Below are 21,793 nucleotides of genomic sequence, written 5' to 3'. Positions count from 1 at the left end.
AGACCTGGGCTGTGCCATCGGAGAGAATTGGCACAATGAAGCAGTTGCTGCGGCTGCTGCATGTACAGTGTGCAGGTCAGAGGGATTTGCTTCAGAACAGATTCAGTCTCACATTGGACTATGTGCCCCATCACACAGGGGGTTCAAGGCCACCCTAAGGACCAGCCACTGGTTGTGATCCTTAAGCCTGGACTGCATTTTTTATGTAACCAAGCTGGAGCCTGTGGTTTTGTTTCCTCCAAGAAGAATCTGGTTTGCTTACAACACAGCTCATAAACTGAACCAGAAAACACATGCTGATGATTCAAACTTCAAACTGCTCCAGACCAAATGGAGACATGCCCATAATGCCTTTCTGTGAGAGACAAATAGTACAAATCTTCTTATTCCTGTAAGTCTGCCTTTCTCACAGCTGTCTTTTGTATTGATCTGAGACAATTACGTGAACAGATCAGGGAGAACTTTGTTTTTAGAGACCTGTTCAAATGACCACAGGAATCCTAAATTAAAATATCCTCTCTGACACTCCTCACCATTTATGTACTATTTGGATACAGGTTTAGACCAGACAGTTTTACTATATGTGTGTGCCACTAAATCTGCTCCTCCAAACTCAAGCATCATGGCAGTAGCGGACATAGACACAAATTCCTTCAATGGTGTCATGGTTTGAGATAGTCCCAAAATCCAATTCCCTAGTTCCATCCCCCCTCCCACATCTCAACCCAATGTGAGATGGGCTTTTCCAGACAAAACACACCAGACTCAAAGTGGGGAAAAGGGAATATATTACAATGACTGTACAAATAAATACCATATCACATTATACACATGATCACAACTATCTCTACCATGGCATATAGTATTTACAAGGATCAGATCTCTTCTCTCCTCCAAATAAAAGTCCAGGAGGGAAAGAAGGACAGATCCCTTCCAGTTCTTAAGCAGCAGCAGGATCTTCTAAAGCAGCAGTCTGTCTGTCTTCTCCACATGCAGCAGCTGATAGCTGGCTTTCTGCCAGCACTCAACGAGGGAGGTATCAAACTCCCCCGGCCCCATCGCCTCACAACCGAGGGGTCTTCCGTGGACTTCGTAACCCCAGACAAGGTCGTATCACCACGTCATATCACGAAGACACAGGGGGGTCTTTGTGACTGTCTGGTATCCCAGGAGACTCAGCTCCTTCTTGCAGGGCCTTTGTGCCACTGCCTCTCAGGCTGCCACCGTGGCAGCAGTGCAAGGGGGGGAGAACCAAGGTCAACTCCCCCCGCATTCCATCTGGCTGTCCCAGTCCAGCTCCGGGACGCTCTGAGCTTCTCAGCTCCTCTCTCTCTCCAGTGCTGCATACTCCAAGGCTCCTCTAAAATAGGAGTCCATGTCCCTCTTCTCCAAGAGGGTCTCCAAGGGAGTTTTGGGGAATCTGGTACAGTCTCTTACCCCAAACTCTGTCTCTCAGCTGCTGGTTCTCTCTCTCTCCCTTTCCAGGAGTCTTCTCTGTAGTGCTGCATGTTGTTTCTGCTGCTTCTTCAGTTCAGGTCTTATCTCCTGGCTCTCTGCCACCTTCTCCGGCCAGTGTCGGCTGCTGCTCTGCGCCCATGGAGAGAACATCTCCCGACATAACTACAGGCACCTAGCCCAGCTTTATGCTGTTCCAGGTCCCTGCAGCCCCCCAGCCAGGGGCTGGGAGGGGGCCAGAGGCCCCAAGGGGCACAGAGCCCCTACCTCGTGGCTCACAACATGGCCACCACTTCTACAACCACCCAAAACTACAACTCTTCTCTTCCGGTCTGGTTGTGATATGTTTACATTTCTGCAGGAGCGCCCATTGGGCAAAATTTCAAAACTTCTAGGGGTTTCCACCCCTTGGGGTCTACCACTTTTCTCAACCTCTGGGGGAAAACAAGGTCCAAACCACGACAAATGGCTTTACAGACGTAAATGTTTTCCACCATCCACAAGAGAATTCAGCCAGGCCAGGATGACAAAATATTGTTGAACCATTCCCAGTAGGCTCTTGGGGCTGAATATTGAGGGCCATGCAGAGCAAATCAGGCCAGTGTGCCAATAGGAAGAGTAATAAATAAAACCTAAAAATCATAGAGAAGAATGTCCTAATATTTTATATGTGTTTATTGGGTTATTTGGGTCTAGCTGTTAGTAGAAACTCTGCACTATCATATGCACTATCATAACCTCATTTCACCATAATCCTGTACCTTTAAAAATATATGTTTGTTATGTGTTAAAGAAAGTTGAAATATAAAGGTTTTAAGCAGCAATACAAAACAGGATGTATGTCATGTGGAGCAATAATTACACCTTAAGTGCATGGAAAAGAACTTAGTGAAGCTAAATGCCTCATGCTCCCCAATATGTAATATTATCACAGCATGAGTAATTGGAGATATTCTATAGAACTGCTTTGACTTTAAGTTATTTTAAAGCCTATCTTGAATCATTCTCCTGTTACCTTGTTTACCTTTTGAACTACACAGTTTCCTGCTTTCAAGTTCTCCCTGATCTGTTCTGCACTAAGACTTCAGACAACATTGCAATGGTCTCTGTTCTATATACACTGATTTCTGCAAACAGGAGTTCATAGCTATAAGTGACATTGTCCATGCCAAAATGTGCATATTTATGCAGTGTGTTCTTATTAAAAAATCAAGTGTCAGAAACTGAAAACCTTTTTTTTTTCTTCTAGAAATAGTCCCTTCCTTAAGCTTTTCAACAGTACATTTTTGCAGAGAAGCCTGGTTTCCTTGTGAGTGATTTCTTGCAGCAATACTCTGGCATTTCAGGGGTTCTGAGTGGTCTGAATTTGAAATGATGAGGCACTCCCCTCCAGAGATCTGTCTGAACACTCAGAGATTTCCCCATAAGACTAGAAATCTTTATTCTCATCCTAGAAATTCTCTTTCTAAATTTCATCCTCTCATTCCTTTGTTTGGTATACACTGTTATATTCTTGAAATAATTTGTTTTCAGGTATTTCTTATATAAATTTACATCTCCCCTGCCCTTACTTTATTATCCATTATTGCAGATGTGGAATAAATTTTATAAATAGTCTTTCTCTCCTTTTTTCTGCCTTGCCCCAATTAGTTTATGTAGCACTCTCCTGGTTTTCGTGCCTCTCTTCAGCACTATTTTGGCTTGTGAGTATGAAAATGGTAAAATGGTATTTAGAAATTTATGCATACCCTGATATGGTTTCTTTAAAGCAGCACAGAGAGGAGCTGTGGACTTCTGTACCATTTTTCATACCTCTGTAATATCTACCCAACAGAGCTTGGTTGTGAGTACAGCCTTTGGCAGGTAATGTAATTGGTGCTCAAATTGACCTTTTGATGCTATATGGAAGTCCAATTCTTGTTTAGCTTCTGCTCTTCTTCTTTATCTAGAATTTTTTCAGTCTGTTATTTCCTGACGCTGTTTCTAAATGCATCCTTTTCCTTGTCCAACATGGTATTTGTAACTCTTCACATTTTAATACCAAGTGGGTGCTAATGTCATCATTTATTCCTTTTAAGGATCATTAATAAAGCAATGAAACAGGACTGGACACAACACAGATATATGCAATATTCCCCTTTTATTCTGACTCAGTGCTTCACCATTAATTAGTCTTTGTAGCTCTTCAGTTTTCAGCCACATGACAACTTGCATCCAACCAAATATGAATTGATTTTCATTTTAAGCTGTCCTGTGGCTGGAAGTGATGATGTTGCTGATAGCATGACAGTGCAGCAGAGCAGTTGTTCTTCTATAGCATGCTGTGGGAGCATGCATTTCGGTAGGCAGGGCAAGTGAGAGTTAAAACTCTGTTCAACTTTCTGGGCAATTGCCCCTGGTAAAAATCTATAGCTGATGTCTATCAGCAGTATTTTCTGCAGGGTGCTGATGGTGAAAATCTCTGCTAAAATATAATCTTCTAATCCTTTGCTCACAAGCAGGGGTGAGAAGGAGAATTGAAATTTCGTTTAGATATATTCTTGTTGAAATAGCATACAATACACATACAGTTTAAAATAAATGTGAAATTTAATTTCACTGCTTCTTTTTGACATGGTATTTTGTTGAAATGGCACAACTGAATTGCTACATAAGGTAGTCAGAATTCAGGAATCATATGTCTATAGCATATCTTTTTTATCTTATATCATTTGATTTAGCCATCATCTGTCCACATAGATAGATGCATCTGCCTTTTCTGTACTTGGATGTGTGATGTTCCATGGAATAACTGTTTGTGGATAGTTACAAATTCGAAATTTTTTATGTGATGTGGCTGCAGCTCAGTATTGCTGATGTAGATGGATTCTTTTGAGTTCTTTATTATTGCTTATAATACTCATCTAAATGTGATTTTCCTGTTATTTTTGTATTCTGAGAGCTGGATTCCTTTAAAATTTCTGCCTTTTAAAGTGCTGTGTTGTCCTTGAATATCAAAGAGCTGTCAGCGTATACAAAAAGATATGCCTAATAAGAAAAGATCATGCGTGTTTATTTGCTTGATAAAGTGTTAGGGATCTGTGAAGAAAATGTAGAAATAAGCATATTGAATAGGACACTAATATGCTCTGCATTTTAAAATTAAAATTATTTACTATCCTCACATTTTGTGTCTTTCAGTTAAAAGCATGGTATTGTTATGTATTTGTCTTTTTCCAGCACAAGAAGACCAAGAAACTCGTATATCAAATTTACCCTCTGCAGGTCTTTGCTGCCATCTTCTGTTTCTTAAAATGATTGCCATTATTATTTAGATTCTGAAAAATAAGAGTGGTATATTATGGAGTAAAATTTCTCTTTACGTCATTTGTTTTATTTCCCTGTTTTCAGCTAAAGCAAAGTGAAGCTAATGCAGACACAAAGGAGAAGCTTCCATTGCGTCTACGCATCTTTGAAAAATTTCCGAACAGGCCACAGATGGTGAAAATCTCCAAGCTTCCTTCAGATTTCACAGTTCCAAAAATAAGGTATTGAAATATTTCCTTTGCTACTATGCTGTAAACTTTTCTGGGGCCACATAGCACCCAAAATATTTAACATTTTTTCTTGTGGGTTAGGCAGATAGTTCAGAAAATCAGAAATTAAATAGAATTAACATAGGCATTCAAAAGATGTGACATTTTGGGTTTACCTTTTTTTACGTTTGGGGAGAAAAAAATCCTAGCACTCCTGACAACAAGCAGCTATATTGACCAAAACTGACACAAGTACAATATAATTGAAAAGTGTGTTGTTTCTCTGCTCCCATTTGGGTTTTAGATTCTTGGCTCACATGAATAACTAGCAGTTGTTTTTTAGACAACTAGTAGGTTTTTAGAGATAGGGTGAATTGGCAGCAAATATTAGAGGGGATAACATAGACCATCCAATACCAGTTACTCTGTGATGACCTCATCCCTTCTTTGTATTTGCATGGTTAACACTTTTCTATAAGACTCACCTTAACAAAGGATCAGACCCTCAGTTATCTATTAGATCATTCTTTTACTGTGAGGGTGGCAAGGCACTAGAACAGTTTGCCCAGAGAAGTTGTGGATGCCCCATCCTTGGAAGTGTTGAAGGCCAGGTTTAACGGTGCTCTGAGCAAACTGGTCTAGTGGAAGGTGTCCCTGCCCATGGCAGGGGGGTGGAACAAGGTGATCTTTAAGCTCCCTTCCAACCCAAACCATTCAGTTACAGTACAATTATTTTTGCTTGAAGTCAAAAAAAGCTTACATAAAGGACTGCTCTAGCATATACAGGCTGCAAAGTTTGTTGAAACAGCACAGGCTGGCTAAACACGTCCTCTGGCCATGGCCATTCTAATATCCTCTATAATTACATGCTGGGAGAAAGGATAATGTGAAAGATTGCTGCCATTGTTCTGAGTCTCCTGACATTACATTTGTTTTGATTAAAGTTGCAAGAAAGCTAAGGCAACTGGTTTGTCCTGTTTATAATATCTTAGCTGAATGAAAGGAAGAGTCAGGAAAAACACCTTCGAAACCTCAAGGAAGCAATCACAGATATTTTGCTTTCAGTATCAAAATACTCTTTGTTTATATATGGAGGGCATTCTTCTACTAGTCTTAGTCTTTTTTGGGTATTTCTTTCTAGCTTTGTTTTCCCTAACGTACTCTATACTAATTCTTAATCATACTAACTACTGAAACAGCCTTCAAAGTAGCACTAGCAAATCATATCTTTAAATCTGAAGTTATTGCACCATATAGAAATATCTCTCCAGAGTAAAATTAGTTTTGACATAGTCAGTTTACACTGAAAAGAGGCAACTCTACTGAACTTAAAATACAGAAAAATGAATGTACATTTGTTGTAAACAGAAATGCTTCTGCATTTTAAACATGACATATGTGAGTCACAGAAATGCTGAAGCACCCTAATACTGGCATTCAAAGCAGTTATATGAACAGATGTTGTTTGAAATCTTCAAGAAAGAATTTCACACAGAGACTATGTTTCCTTTGGGTTGTATCAGAATTTGATTTACAGTCAAGTAACAACTTGCTGTTTAATGAGCTCAAAAGAGCTGAAAACTGCAAAAGGTACTTGAAATATTTAGCATTTATATTGGTAAATAAATAAATAATAAAAGCAATATAATTATTTTCCTTGAATCTACACACAAGTGACCTACCTCTCAATTCACTTGTGGATTTCTTTAATAAATGAAGTATTATCAGTTGTTCTGGCACTCTGTTCATTTATAAATCTATAGTCCAGTACAACTTTTTCTCGGAAGTTTATCCATCTTAGCACTAGTGGGTTGTGACATCATAAGGAAAACCAAATATTAACTCTTCCTGGGGTTTTAATGCATCAATATCTTCTTTGTTCACAAGGGAAAGTTTTATGAAGCAGTTTATTGATCGTCAGCAACAAGATACCAGCTGTTTGCTGCGAAGACTTCCTTCAGCATCTTCTTCCTCGTGCGACCACTCTAAAAGATCGGCAATTGAAGAAAACAAATATATTGATCAAAAGGTAAGTCAGGAGTACAGGGCAGTGTATGTCTTTCCTTGAGTATTGTGGGGAAAGACTTCAGATTTGCATAGCTACAGAAAAGATAAACACAAGCTAGGATGATTAAACACAGGTTAAAGGGCTATATTTAATTTAGCCTACAACAGACATCATAGATATGTCTGTTAAATTTTCCCATCTCCTTTGAATTCAAAATTCAAGATGTGATACATTATTTTATTTAATGCATGCATCTTCTGAAGCTATTTTTTGAAGTAGTTTTGCTGTTAATCACTGAGAAGCTAGTGGACAATTAAAGTTTCTGAATATAATTTTTGAGTGCCTCGATACTATTACAACATTGAAAACACACTTCACTGAAGGAAGGTCTCTATGTAATCACTGAAGATGAGTAAAAATTTAATAATTATTCTAATTATTTAGAGGACATTAACCTAAACCTGAGAATCACTAGAAAACAGGTGCTGAACACATATTTGATACCCATTTTTCTAAATGCTGCTAGTCTCCCAGTCAGACTGACATGGATGGTTGGATTTGAAAAATACCAAAACTGCTCGGAATGATGACAATGATGATGATGATGCAGTGTAACTAAATGTATGTGACTTCTGACACCTTACAAAACTACAGGAGCAGAAAAAAAATTTCATGTGCATCCTGGAAGATATTGGCTTCCCAGATTTCTAGTGTCATCTAGAGTGAAATCTGTCCTTGATCACTTGTAGTATTGTGCAACTTAGTGACATTTGAACAGATAAAAGTACTTTCAGTATTATTACAGGGTGCTGTGTTTTTTAGATATGTTTTAACTTACATAATCACATACAAGAAAAGAGTCTATGTGTTGCAGTTACACATTATAACTGGCTTTTCTAGAGTGTGGTTTGCAACCATAACTCAGAACAGCATTCATAAAGGCAGGAAGCAGACCTGGAGAAAAGATTACTCTTCTGATAATGAATGAAAATAGTCAATTTTCAGGCTACTGTTAATTGCCTTCCCTAGTTTGGTGCAAGAAGACGTTCCTGTGGCTGATGTATTCTATGGCATCAGTAAGCCAAAGCTGAACAGCATGGCCTGAGAGGGAGGTCTGTGGCAAAATCAGTCCAGGAAGACCATAGGAAGGAATCAAGCCTAAATGGACATCACCTGTTTTAACAAGCACAGAATCAAAATTGGATAAGTTATTAAATGACAAGCCTAGGGGTTAGTAGAACTATGCTAAACGTCACTGATAATGGAGCTCAAACACTGTGTCAGGGAAATCAAAATACATTTTTACCACATAATGAAGAGATGAACAAAGTTGTTTCAGACACACAGGTAAGTCCATAGTGTGCAACACAGAGCAGTGCAATAATGCAGTAGATCTGTTTACATGAGTATAGTTTAGGTATTTTAAGTTGCAGCTTAATTCCTTATTCCTGCTGTTCACAAAAGTGAACTGTTTTTATGTTTGAAGACAGTTGAATACATGGTACTGTTTATTCAGTGAGATCTTGCAATATGAAAACAGAATGTTGGATTCTTTTCAAATATTCACTTCAAGAGCAGATATGCGTGATCTGACTTTCATTTTTTAATTGAAGTAAGCATTTGGAAATTGGTTTTGTACTATTCAATCTGCTTTAAGCACATACTTTAGGATTCTCATGCCTCAAGGATAGAAACAATGATGAGTAATATTTCAGGTAAATGTAGCTTAAAACAAGGTATTTACAGATCCCTATTAAGAGGAGAAAGTACTAGGAAGGATTTGTGAAAGTAATTACTCTGCCTTTCTATAGTTACAGTTGCCAAGGCAACCTCATTTTGTATGAACAAATCTTGTTAAAAATATCCTTAAAACATGCTTGGAATGATTGGTTTGCTTGAGTATAAACTTTACATACGTACTTTACTTTTCTTCGTAGAAAAAGAAACCCAACAAAACATTTTACTAATCTCAATGCCTAGTAGGATGCATTTTCACTGCTCCTGATAGCAGGAGGATAGCTTCAGAGACTTTTCACATCTTTTTTCCATTGTAGTTGATGAAAAAAAATGTGGAATCAAAAGGTAAGATCCTGCTGGCAGATTGGACTCTTCTTCCTTTGTAATGCCTGAACTGTGGCTAATTCTTGAGTTGCCCCTGGACTTAAGTCAGTGTTTCTATATTCGACACCTGCTGAAGGGATAGGAAGTACTTAATCCATACATTCCTTTATTTTTCCCTTGTTTCCATTTCAGCAACATTCTTTTCTTCCTTTCTCTAAAAACCTGCCACTATATATATATGTATGTATATATATATATAGTGTTGTTTTTGTGTTCAGAATCAATCTGATCCATAATTTGTGATGATCAATAGAGCAGATCTTGTATATGTTCTCTTATATAATGGATGTAGTGAGTTTTTTTCAGTATTATAACTATCCACCTCCTTTAAAAGTTGTTTTAAGTTGTAAAAGGTGAGGAGATTTTCACTGAATTCTTTTTTCTTTTTTTAAGGTATTTTACCTTCTCAAAAAAATTGAAAAAAAATATATAGTTGTGTATATTACTGTAACCATGACTACAATCAGTTTAAAATTATATTCATCTATGCCAAATCAAAAGAACAGCTTTGGAAAACAGATTTCTTTGCTGTACTCCTCTTTTTCTAGTCAAGTCTGTGAGTTCCAGCAGTTTTTCTAACTCTTTAAAATTTTTAAACTATTATGAATGTAATAAGCTAACCAAACACTAACATAAGAAATCACCTATAGATACCTAAATGCCTTTTCCCTTTATACATCCCCTAAGAGTTCACTCTCAGTATGTGTTGTCTGAGTGGATGTGTATATACAAATGGTACAGTGCTTCTGCCTCCAGTGTTGGCCTCACCTGGGCTCTCTCAGATACAGATGCTTGATAGGCAGCTTAGCCCAATGCTTCGTTTGAGTTATTTAATATTATCTGTAACATTTTGCGTGTAAAACTGGGGTTCTCTGGCGTTCTCTGAACTTAACGCTGCTGGAAATGCAGGATGATCATTTTTTGCTCTGCACTTGAGGTCCTGCAGAGCAAATTTTCTTAAACTCATTGATCTTGCCACAGACCTCCTCCACTGTGTGCTGATCTAGTTTGTCCAGATATGGTCTGCAGGCCATTAATTGAAAATTAATCACAGTATGCTGTGAATTTCCTTAGATAACCAATATTTCAGTTAATTCTGGACAGAAGAACTGGATGAAGTATGGAAACATATAATTTTAGTGTGAGTGGGTGGATGAGAAGAAAGCAAGTTGGCAGAAGATAAGGATGTCTCCCTGTGGTGACTTTCACAAGAGACTGAGGGATAGTTGCAGCAAGTTTCAGGGAACGAAGAACTTAACGAACCCTGAGATTTACAACAAATAAGGTGTCCAGTAAAATACATCTGAGTTGGCTGTAGAGCATTGACCTTGCCTTCTTAACTTCAAGAGTAGAATCAGAGGGGCACAGAGACACTTCAGAGTGCTTTCCTAAGAGACATACAGCTTTTAGGAAGCCTTGCAGAAAATTATTGTGAGAAGGACACTTCTGAACTTGTTACTTATCTTTGGCCACAAAACATGGCTGTTAAATTAAAAGTCAAAACTGAGAGGCTCATGAGACAAACTTTGAAAATGCCTATAACTCAATATGTACAGATAACCCATGTACATGTTTACAGCAGTAGCGCAGCAAGATTGGATTACAAAAGAAAGTAGAAGAGCCTTTGCTATATACATGCATTTTATAGTTCAGACTTTGAGCATCTCCCATTTAATTGGAGGAATATAAGCAAACCAGCTCCCTTATTTCTCCATTTGTAAGAGTAACTGCATAGTAACAAACATAATTTCTCTTTTCTCTCCTATTTATCATCTTGTTTCCTTTCTGATTCCTTTCACATGTATGAGTTTTGGTTTTAGTTTTGCAAACATTGAAGTTAATAGCCTGTGCAAGTTTTGAACTGGCTTCCCGACAAGTCTCCAAAACTTGGCAACAGGGCCTGCTTCCCAGAGAGGGAAGAAAAAAAACAAACCACAGGAAAAAAAACTGAAAGAAGTTTGAACGAAACAGGATTCTATCAAAAATATATATATTTACAATTATATATATACAATTTGAATATATTATCCACAACAGGGAGCTCCCGAGGCAGAAAAAGGGAAAAGGGAGGGGGAAACAGGGATAAAAAGAAACCTAACAACAAATATCTCCTACATACACCTGTTAACAGAGAGCTGATGAATAAATATGGAAACGAATTAAATACTTCCCTGAGCAGGACAGCAGAGCTGTGCAAGGCAGCAGCCAACTTCTCCCATGCCTCCCGGAGAGACTGGAGATAACGGCAGGTCGGAGCAGGCAGGCTTTGGCCTATACAAGCAAAAACTGTCTGCAAGAGGGACCTGTCATCTTCAACCACTGGAAGGGAGAAGAGAGCGAACTCTCTTATCTGCGCCTTTTTATATGTTGTGTTACGGAAAGGAATAGCATGGAATACTTCCTAAGTCACTACCCTAGTTCCTTCCTGGTTGCAAGCTGGTCTCCAGGAAGGCCTAGGGTGAAAACTATCACATAGCCATTCCTTTTTTCCTGTGGGAGCCAGATGCATCATTAAGGTCTAGCTCCTGGGAAAGCTTGACCTCCCATGCTATATGCCTCTTCCACTGATTTCCTGCTTACAGCAGAATGTACCTGTGTGATGGGAGGTCATGATCAGGAAGTGAGAGCTGATCTCAGAGGCAACCAGAGCCATTACCTTGGAGGATTCTGAATATTAAGAGGCAGACCTCATGCTGGATACTTCATTTAATGCGTGTTTGGTTAACATCATAGATACTTCATTTGTGAGCTGCTGAGACATGCCACCTAATCTTAATAAGACGTTGTTTAATCTGGAAATTTGTTCTGTCCTGATTTTTTTCCTGATCTGTGCTCAGCTTCTACTTTTCTTTGCAAAAAGTATTTCTAACTGTAAAAGCTGAAATAGCCTTTTGGTTTTTTTAAAACATGGCTTTTAGTATGAAAGACAGGACGTTCCAAGATATCTTTCAGAAAACCATCAGGTGTGAAGACATACTCATATAACTTATTTGTATTTTTTCCTTCTTAGAAAAGAACCAAGGGTAGAGTATTTATTCATAAATTCTAATTTCCAGAATTTCTATTTCTTATTGTAATAAACTTATGTCCCAAGTTAATCAACTTCTCTGAACTTTATTTTGGGCACTCTATTGTGCAAAGCAGAATTTTGGCACAAACAGTACAATAGCATTCTGTTGCATTCCTGATTATTCTTTTCTCTAAGTAATTTGAAAGAATAATTTTATCACATTCATTTTGAATATAACAGAAACTAATAAATTGTAATTGCACATGAACTCCAAGTAGAAAGCGTTATTTATTTTTAAATACTACTGAATACTACCTTTTTTTCAGAAGTAATTCTTGCAGGACTTTGTTCATAAGTATCAACAAAAATCATTCAAGCTTTTTCTTAATTTACTGAGTATCTGAGTAGAACTCTGTCCTACCATTTCAGTTTCCATATACCACTTGTTAAATAAACATGGCCAAGTCCATCAAGTCTTATCTATTTATGTCATTCACAGGATAATGCCAAAATCTATCTTGCTGTAACATTCAGAAAAGTCATTAAAACAATCTACCTGCTGGAACAATAATGGCCTATGGATCCAGCATTTTCTTGCTCATTACAGTCATAATATTAAAAGATTTTTGTCCCACATCTGTTCTCATCAGATCTTTCTAATGAAGTTAATATATGTGAATGCAATTATGTTTCAGGTTTACTAAAAATCAGGTGACCTCTTTGTCTGTTTTGCATTTTTAAAGATTTTGTTTCTTTTCAGATAAAATGGATATGTAACAATGTCCCCATGTCTAAATAACCGATTTATAGATTTCCTTCTCATTAAGCATTTTACCAAATATACATTTGTGCTGGTAATGTTTTACTTCTCTGACTATGTTTGCCTTCAGAGCAGAGAAGACACAATTGCAATAGTAACAAGACTCTATTCTTGTTATGGTCTGTCTCTGACTTCTGATGATTTTAAATTGCTTTGTCACTCTTGCCTTTAAATAGTATGTTCAAAATTCTGCCTGGAAAAGTGCCAATTTTCAATTAAATTCTGAGAGAAAGGAGGCAGAGGACTTGATACTTTTCCATTTTCAAGAAGAGCCATAACTCAGCACTTCTTTCTGGCATTTGCTTTCTACTTCATCAGTTTTACAGTAAAATATTTAAAGTGTTTGATACAAAGGCTGTGAAGATGCATTTATATACAAAGGGATGGTCATATTTCTCCATTTTCTTCAATCAATCAAAATACAGACATGGCAGAATTTTTAGTCCTGTTGTATTTTAACAGAGAAGAGCATGCATTACTTAGGAGTGAAGGGAGAGGCAATGAGGAACTGGGTTACAGGAAAGCCCTTCTCTTTGAGCCTTGTACTCTCCCTTTCCCCACTTTTACCAAGGAATCCAGATCTCCGTCTCCAGGCCCTTCAGTCTCTACCACCGATTCACAGAACTCATTCACAAGAACTGGTTAACAACCCTAGTCATGATCGCTTCTTTCTAGTGAACAGAATTATATGCATGTGCTTGTACAACCTGGAGTAATGTTCTTCCTTACTTCCTGCTTGAAAATCCCTGTCCATATCTTCCATTCCCAGTCCAGCCCAGCCTGACAGTCCCTTCTTCCCTAGAGCCTCAAGATCCTTAGCTCTAGATGTGTAATGGAGCCTTCTCCTCCATCACTGTGCACCCAGCAGAATAAATGAAAACCCCTTGTCAGCCTGGCCAGGAGTCCTCAGTTCCACCCTGCTGTTGGCTGCCATAAGTAATCTATCCAGCCTTCTTTACTAGCTTTTCACGAGGTCTCCCTGGCTTCTGCATTGAGTAAAGATAGAAAACAAGGTTGCATTTGCCAAAATAAGCAGAGGAACGGATTGCCTCTCCTATGAGAACAAGATGAAAGAGTCAGGGGTTTTCATCCTGGAGAAGATTCTGGGGAAACTTTACAACAGCTTTTCAGTAGTTAAAGGGGGCTTATAAGATGAAGATAGACTTTTTTTTACAAGGGCCCATAGCAGTAGGACAAGGGTTAATGATTTTAAACTAAATGAGGGTAGATTCATACCAGATATAAAGAAGAAATTTTTTATTATGACAGTGGTAAAACACTGGAACAGGTTGCCCAGAGAAGTGGTGATTTCCCCATCCTTGAAAACATTAATTGTCGGGTTGAATGGGGCTCTGAGCAACCTGATCTAGTCGACGACGTTGCTGCTCATGGCAGGAGGGTTGGACTAGATGACATTTAAAGGTCCCTTCCAAGCCAAAACAATCTATTTTTTTGTGAAAAATCTACCATTAAACCTCTGAAAGTTAAAAACTCAAGTATACTAAAGGGAAAAAAAAACAAGCATATTATTACAAGACATAAAAGAGAGGGATTCTTCTCCCTCCCCAGAGCTGCTCCCCTGAGACGTGTCTGAGATGGACTGTTATCATCCTCTTTAAGTCTTTGGAGGTTTTATGAGTATGCTAATATTATCCTTGTCCACATTTTCAGACTTAATTGAAAAAGGCTCTTGGTTATGAAAGGACATGTAGATTTTCCAGACCAGTAGTCAGCTAATTAGAAGAACATTGCTTTCCTTAAGAGAGAGGCAGCAATCAAGGTCTAGAAAATGAATTAAGGCTATTTCAGGTCAATGACTCCCAAGATTTAAGGAGATTATGCCCACTTCTCATTCTAGACATCTGATCCAAAGGGACAGCCTTTGAGTCCTTGTGGCACTTACCTAAAGCTAGACCACTTTCTTGACTGTTTAGTAAACCTGTTTCTTTTATAGGACAACCTCACAAAGGGCCAGATTTTCACAGTCCAACAGAAAATAGTTAGTTCTACTTTGAGAGAGGGAAATGGATTAGGTGATCTCTAGACACCCCTTGTAATTGCATCCTTTATGATTCTGTAGGCATTAACCGAAGTTTTCAAAAGAGCTTAAGAAATTCCACACTACCTATAGGATTTAGTCACTTAACCTGCTTAAATTCTTGTGAACATTTTGTTAGGCATCTACCAAAAACTTGCAGTCTGCCCTTCTGTCATTCTTCATGTGACTTTTGTCACATTCATTTTGAAAGAGTCCGGTCTCTTCAAACCAAAGATGCATAGGCAGAATGTTGTTGAACACATAATACTATTTGCATTTGAGAAGCTACACAGCAAAATCCTGTGGGCCAAGAATATCCTATATTTGATGGAATGCTAAATCTTTGAATGGATTCTTACCAAATATTTCCTTGCTTTTCCTTAAAAGTCATTCTAATATATTGCTTATTGTACTGACTCCATATTTTCCCTAGAAGCTGTACATATTTAAATAACATTATAATACCTAACAATCTGCTCATTCTGCAAGTCTACATAAACCATCTATTGACATACAACAAATCACGATTTGACACAGAAGCTTTGGGTGATTTTTTTTCCTTGCTTGGAATTTCTGGCATGGCACAGTAGACTATTCCTGTATGGTCCTGCTGTTGTCTATAAAAGATTACTATCAACAGCACTAAGCTAAAATTCCTAATTTTCATATAGCACTTAAGTAACTGACTTAGAAAAATATATTACATGCACTGCGCTTTTTTTTCCCATTGTCAAGCAAACATTTCAGGTATTTCTATCTCGTTGTTTACTTATGACCTTGTCTCACCTTGTATTGCAGAACACCCACCAACGCTTGTCTCTTCTACCAACTCTGAAGTAGTCTGATACAAAAATGATACACTACATCACCACAGATTTTACCTGTTGATAGCATACAATTCTTTAGCAAGTTCGATTTGAAAATAATTGCTTTATGTAGTGTTTGCTGGGGTTTGTGCAGTGCATCTTGCTAGAAAAATACATCAAAACCTTGACAATGAATAGCATTTCTCAAAACTTTAAAACTTTAAAACTTAGCTGGTATAAATTGGGATAGATCGCTCTGAAGTCAGCAGTGCTGTGCCAGTCAGTACATCTAGGCTGTAGGACTGGTCCGCAGTCATTGCCTGACACTTCACAGAGGTTCCTGTGTTGCTTTGCTTTTAATCTTATGCCAAGGATCTTCTTATTCCAGGGTAGAAAGCCTGGATTTTTTAAACATGATACTAAATAAAAACTATCATTGAAAATATCTGCAGTACCTTTTCAAAGCAGTGGGTGGCACTTGCAGAGCAACAATGTTCTGTGATTTAGCTCTTTTTACAACACTTACTGTGGTTTATTGCTTTGTCCTTGTTGACAAATGGGATTTCATAGGGTGTAGTGTTCAGACCAAGTTCACACTGACTTGACTGAGTCATTTTTTGTGCCTGAAAGTCAGCAGCAGAGAAGGGTGCCAGCACTTGTGGAAGAGAAGCACTACCTGCAGATTTCCTAATTCTCTATCTACGGGCATGTGTGTGCAAATAAAGGAGTGTGGGAACCAAGACATGAACTTTATTCATGGTTTCATAGAAGCACATACTTTCCATCTAACACCTTTCATCCAGGAAATACTACTGGTAATTTGCTGACCTGCCACAGTGATTCCTTACAGTTTAAAGTAACCTGCAAGAGTTCTTTAAAATGTGTTGCTGAAAACATATCTAAAAGTAATCAGATGCTGTTAGGTGATTTCAGAACAGTGTCATATGCTAAAAAATAATGCTCTATAGCAGAAAGCTGCACTGAGTGTACTTATAGGTTACATAAAGAAGTACAGAAAGAAAGAAAGAAAGAAAGAAAGAAAGAAAGAAAGAAAGAAAGAAAGGCTAATAAAGATACACTGAGGGTGTCCTCGCAGCACAGCACAGTCTGTAATAAAAAAACCCAGCAGGCTAAACAGATATCCCTAAAATAACCTCAGCAGAGTATACTGTATTTATTTAATTCCACATCATCTGATTGAGTAATGTCTTTTATACATTAACACTGCTCATAATTTCCTCTGTAAAATTCAAGAACTCGGCAGGTATCACAAGTTTTAATTGCCAGCCTCATTCTACACCAGCATGTGGCATCTAGACATTATTAAACAAAATACTGATCATCGTCCACATTTTCCATTTGTACAGTTCCATTGCACTTGCCTGGTGTGCTATGTAAATTTAGAAAATTAAATGGGGAACAGTTTAGTTTATTTATCTAATATAGAAGTAAGGATACATATTTTAAAAATCTATAGTATTGTTTGATTTTCTTCAGCATGAATATTGACATATGTGTTGCTATTTGACTGACTGCTGACTCCTTTAAATATGAGAAATGGATCAGTTGTGCATCTCTAAAAATATTATCTTGTATTGCTGCTTCTGGATATTTTAAACTCAAGATAAATTCACCAGGGTTCCGCTGAAGGAAGGGCTCCTGAATCCTAAAGAGAAATGAGGACCATTAGCTTCAAAAATCATAAGGCAAACAGGATGGTAACAAACCTTCAAAACTTCACCTAAGCCACAGTCCATTAGGTATGGACCAAGGTTGGTGCCTAAGGATGTCCTTGGGGTGCTTTGGGTGCAAATTTCACAGCTAGTTGTGAAAAAAAGTGCAGCAAAAGTAAATGTACTCTGCCCAAATAATGTGGTGTAACACCCTGTGTTCTGATCCCTTTCTCCATTCTCATGACTTCTTAGGCATAGAGAGGAAGCCGTATGAGTACCAGCTGCGGTCACTTGGTCTGTTCAGCCTGGAGAAGAGCAGACTGAGGGGACACCTCATTGCAGTCTACAACTTCCTCGTGAGAGGAGGAGGAGGGGAAGGCACTGATCTCTTCTTTCTGGTGACCAGTGACAGGACCTGAGAGAATGGCCTGAAGTTGTGTCAGGGGAGGTTTAGGTTGGATATTAGGGAAAGGTTTTTCACCCAGACTGGGCACTGGAACAGACTTCCCAGGGAAGTGGTCACAGCACCAAGCCTGACAGAGTTCAAGAAGCATTTGGAAAATGCTCTCAGGCACGTGGTGTGATTCTTGGGGCTGTCCTGAGAAGGGCCAGGAGTTGGAGTCAATGATCCTTGTGGGTCCCTTCCAACTCAGCGTATTCTGTGATTCTGTGATTATTTGTTCAAGCATCACTGAATAAAATTCATGAACAGCTTTGGGTGTATGAACTAGAACCCAGTCTTTTCTTTCCCATCTCAGTGTCTCCAGACATGGGCTCCTTCCTATTGCTTCTCTTCATCTCTCTGGTTCTGTGGATTATGCACCTCTGGCTATGTGGCGGCCACATACCAGAGTGCTGCACTATTCTTGCACATCTCCAGCAGACAACTAAGCTTGTTCATTGAAGAAAACAGAAAAAGGGAGTCAAGCCATTTCCAGCTGAGGCATGAAAGAGATTTAGTGCTATACTATACTTTTATGCAAAACATACAGCACTATTTCCTTCTTTGTTAGTCTTGCTACCTAGAGGGCAGATGCTGCAGTTCCTGATAGTATGTAAGTAGCCCTTGCCCTAGACCTGACAGCACCTTTTCTTGAGGTGTTCTTTTTTCCTTGCTGGCACTAACTGGTTTAATGCTTGGCTTGGGGAAGCACTAAGTGAATCAGTTCAAGTTCTCAACATCCTTTTGGAGTCTGAAAATATGTAGACTCCTCACTTCTGCTTTTCTAGGACATGTTCCCGTGCTGACAACCTTGCTTGGGCCACAAGCTTTAATGCCAAGGTGTTTTGTCACCTACTTTACACACTGAAAAGTGGCCTATGCCAGATAGGGAACTGTAGACAATTTCAGGAAAATGTATTTGCCTCAGCTTTTTTGCCAAAATCAGATGAGCAAAAACTGGAAATTGGGAAGGAAATTAATGCTTCCTCTTTTTAAAATCTTTTTGATTTCTAAGATGTTAACAAGAATTTTTATTAGAAATAAATGGACATAACACATTAGTAGGCAGCACACATTTTTTCTCTGATATTTAATGTAATTGCAATTATTCTAAAGCAATTATTTATAACAGGAAAAAAACAACTGAAACAAAACTGCTGGTTTTCCACTTTTCTTATTCTCATAAGTTTGATGTTCCTAGTTGAGCCCTAAAAGAATTATTATGTAGCATCTTGTAAAATAGATACTCCTGTGGTTTGGAGGCTTCTTTCTGCAATCCTCAAGTGGGCAAAAACAGTTTTATGGGATTCCACTGACATTAATTTCACTGACATTAGAAGAAAAAAAATATGTGAAAGAGTTGCTAGTGCTTTCAGCACTGTTAGTTATATCTAAATCCATAATAAAGTACCTTGCTTATAAATCCACTAAACCTGTGTTGAGATACTGCAAATGAGTTAAAACCTACACAAGTATGTTTCAGTATATGAAATATTTATACCTACACAATATTTATTATAATGGTACCTTAAGGAAACTTCCCTGTCTGACCATCCAGGAGCCACTCTGGCAGTCAGACTCTGGCACCATCTGAGCTGGGACCAAGGCCCCTTCACAGCTACACCCCCCACACTCACAGTCAGACCAGGTTTCCTGACCACCTCGACCCCAGGTTTCCCGTAGCAGAGTCTCAGACATACAGATCCTTAAAATAATTTAATTATGGTGTAATAACTAAATAACAAAATAACAGCTCGTTCTGGTGTCTCTGAAGAGGAATCCTCAACAAAGGGACCCCTGGGTGCTTATACCCTAACAGTCTAAGAACAGAAAAGTCTGGGGGTCATTAGCTCCTGCTGTGTCGCTGAGTGTCTGGTCCCCTGGATGGGCCACAGGTCCCTGTGCCCTTTGTTAGGCAAAGGGTCAACAGTTCACAGCGTCTTGCCTTGGGCTCTCATCACCCAGACAGAGCTCAATCTACAGCTTCACACTGAGCTACCTGCACTAAATATATTCCTCAACAGGTATATCTCATACATTGATTTTCAATTTATATTTATGGGAACCATATCCAGGGAATGGAATAATTTTTTGTTTACATTCAACAAGCATATTACTAATTTTTTAATCTTAATTGAAAATCCAATACCTTATTTTCCAGACTACCTATTTTCAGTTTTCAAGTTGCAGGTTTTTAAAGGAAGCCACAGATTCTCAAAATAGGGGTGTTTTCAAATAATCTGTGTTCTTACTTCCACAGGCTGTACAGAGATGGGTTAGAGCATGAACAAGGTTAAAGGGGCCATACTTGAGAAGACAAGGGGTAAGAATGAGATTGTAGCTTGCAGGTGTGGGTTAAAAGCAGAAGCCATTTTATTAAGTGCAGCCGGTACAATTTAAAAGTTTAGGTATTTTCTAGGCTTCTGTTTCTCTTCAAAGTAAGATATCTAACTGTGACTCAGAGTCAATCCGAGTCTTGAGAGAAGTTCTAGAAAAATTATTTGTCAAATGACTGGAGGTAGTGTTTTAGAAACATGTCAAGAAGATTTAAAGTAATGTGCTTAAAGATTCCATTTCAGATTGATCAAAAACAGGGCAAACATTGCTAGGAGTTTCCAAATCTCTCTCAACCATTTTCTTCACGATAAAAATCTCCAAACAGTTGACAGATTTAAGTCTCACAAGGTGCCAGGGGCTTTCTGTTCATCACAGGTGTAATTCCTGACCTAAATTCTTCAGCCGTTGTTTGTTCCTTGAGTTGCCATATTTGTTAATCACTTGCTTAGTAAGTGCATGTTTGTTTTTTCATGTATCTCAGTCCTTTCATTTCCCATTCAGGAAGTCCTGTTCACAAGAATATGCCTGAAACACTGTTCATGACCAGAGGCAAGCACAAGCACATTTTGTTCCCCACACTTTTTTGCTCTACATCTGTGGGGGAAAAAAGGGGCCTACTTTCATCTTATCTAGTTCTATGCACTTAAATTATATATCTAAGCTTTGTTAGCCGGCTCTTTTGTATAGTCAAGGCATCTCCAGAGTACAATCCAGCCTAGTCAAAATCCACAGTGGAGAATGAGTAGCAAAAAGGCATGACTTGGCCAACTGGAGAAGAAATGTGTAATAAAGGAAATAACATTTGTGCTAGTCAACAAAACTGTCTGCTTCCTTATACACAGAACTACCTCAGGATTGGGGTAGAGAGGCCAAAAGCTGCAAGATAAGGTTAGGATCTTAGGTATTCCTCAAGGAATTTGCTCTGTGTAAACATTTTTAGTTTTTCTGCCATCCTTTTCCTGGAAAAGAACACCCATGATGTTCTGTGAAAAATAGCTTTATAATAGAGAACCTTATGTCTTTAATTTTACATGCACTCAACATCATAATGTTTAATTGGTCTGTCACATACACGCTATATTTTAAGACAATTAAAAAGTACACTGTCTTTTTCTTAATTTTATAGCTCCGTAAATCTGTTTTCAGCATCAGAGCAAGAAATCTTCTGGAAAAAGAGACGGCAATCAATAAAATTCTAAGGTAAGAGTCAGATGTGACTTGGTATTGTTTTGACTGTCGTCTGATTTCTCATAACCTTGTTTTTCACAAATGTTACTGGATGTATAGTATTAATAGTGTATCCCTTTGTAGTACATCTATTGCTTTCATTATCAAAAATAAATTGCTCTTTTCTCTGGCTATATTATATGTTTAAACAGCAATAAGAGAGAGATTGTTCTTCTTTGGTATGTATTTGAATTCTGTGTCACGCAGAAAGATCACATTTCAGCTCATTTCATTTCTTCCTTCTAAATTAACTAAAATATGCCCTTTCATAAGTGATGTTATTTTGCCTAAAGAATTCTAGCCTGGATCTGGCAAGTATATGCACATAAACATTCACAGGG

General features: G+C 38.2%; 1 protein-coding gene across 6 annotated transcripts in view; it reads left to right on the top strand.

Moving 5' to 3' along the window:
* NALCN (sodium leak channel, non-selective) overlaps positions 1-21,793 on the top strand; it is a 222,388-nt gene that overhangs the window by 152,694 nt on the left and 47,901 nt on the right. For all 6 annotated transcript variants that reach the window (XR_010428424.1, XM_064646084.1, XM_064646087.1 and 3 more), the window contains 3 exons: positions 4,846-4,982; positions 6,858-6,999; positions 21,352-21,425. Coding sequence is in view for 5 of the 6 variants with exons in the window: in XM_064646084.1 (XP_064502154.1) it covers positions 4,846-4,982; positions 6,858-6,999; positions 21,352-21,425 (353 nt within the window). In the remaining variant the exon portion in view is untranslated. The remainder of the gene's footprint in view (positions 1-4,845; positions 4,983-6,857; positions 7,000-21,351; positions 21,426-21,793) is intronic.

The sequence above is a fragment of the Pseudopipra pipra genome, chromosome 2 (assembly GCF_036250125.1).
Source record: "Pseudopipra pipra isolate bDixPip1 chromosome 2, bDixPip1.hap1, whole genome shotgun sequence".
NCBI classification, from domain to species: domain Eukaryota; kingdom Metazoa; phylum Chordata; class Aves; order Passeriformes; family Pipridae; genus Pseudopipra; species Pseudopipra pipra.
This window is presented reverse-complemented; position numbering and strand designations above follow the sequence as displayed.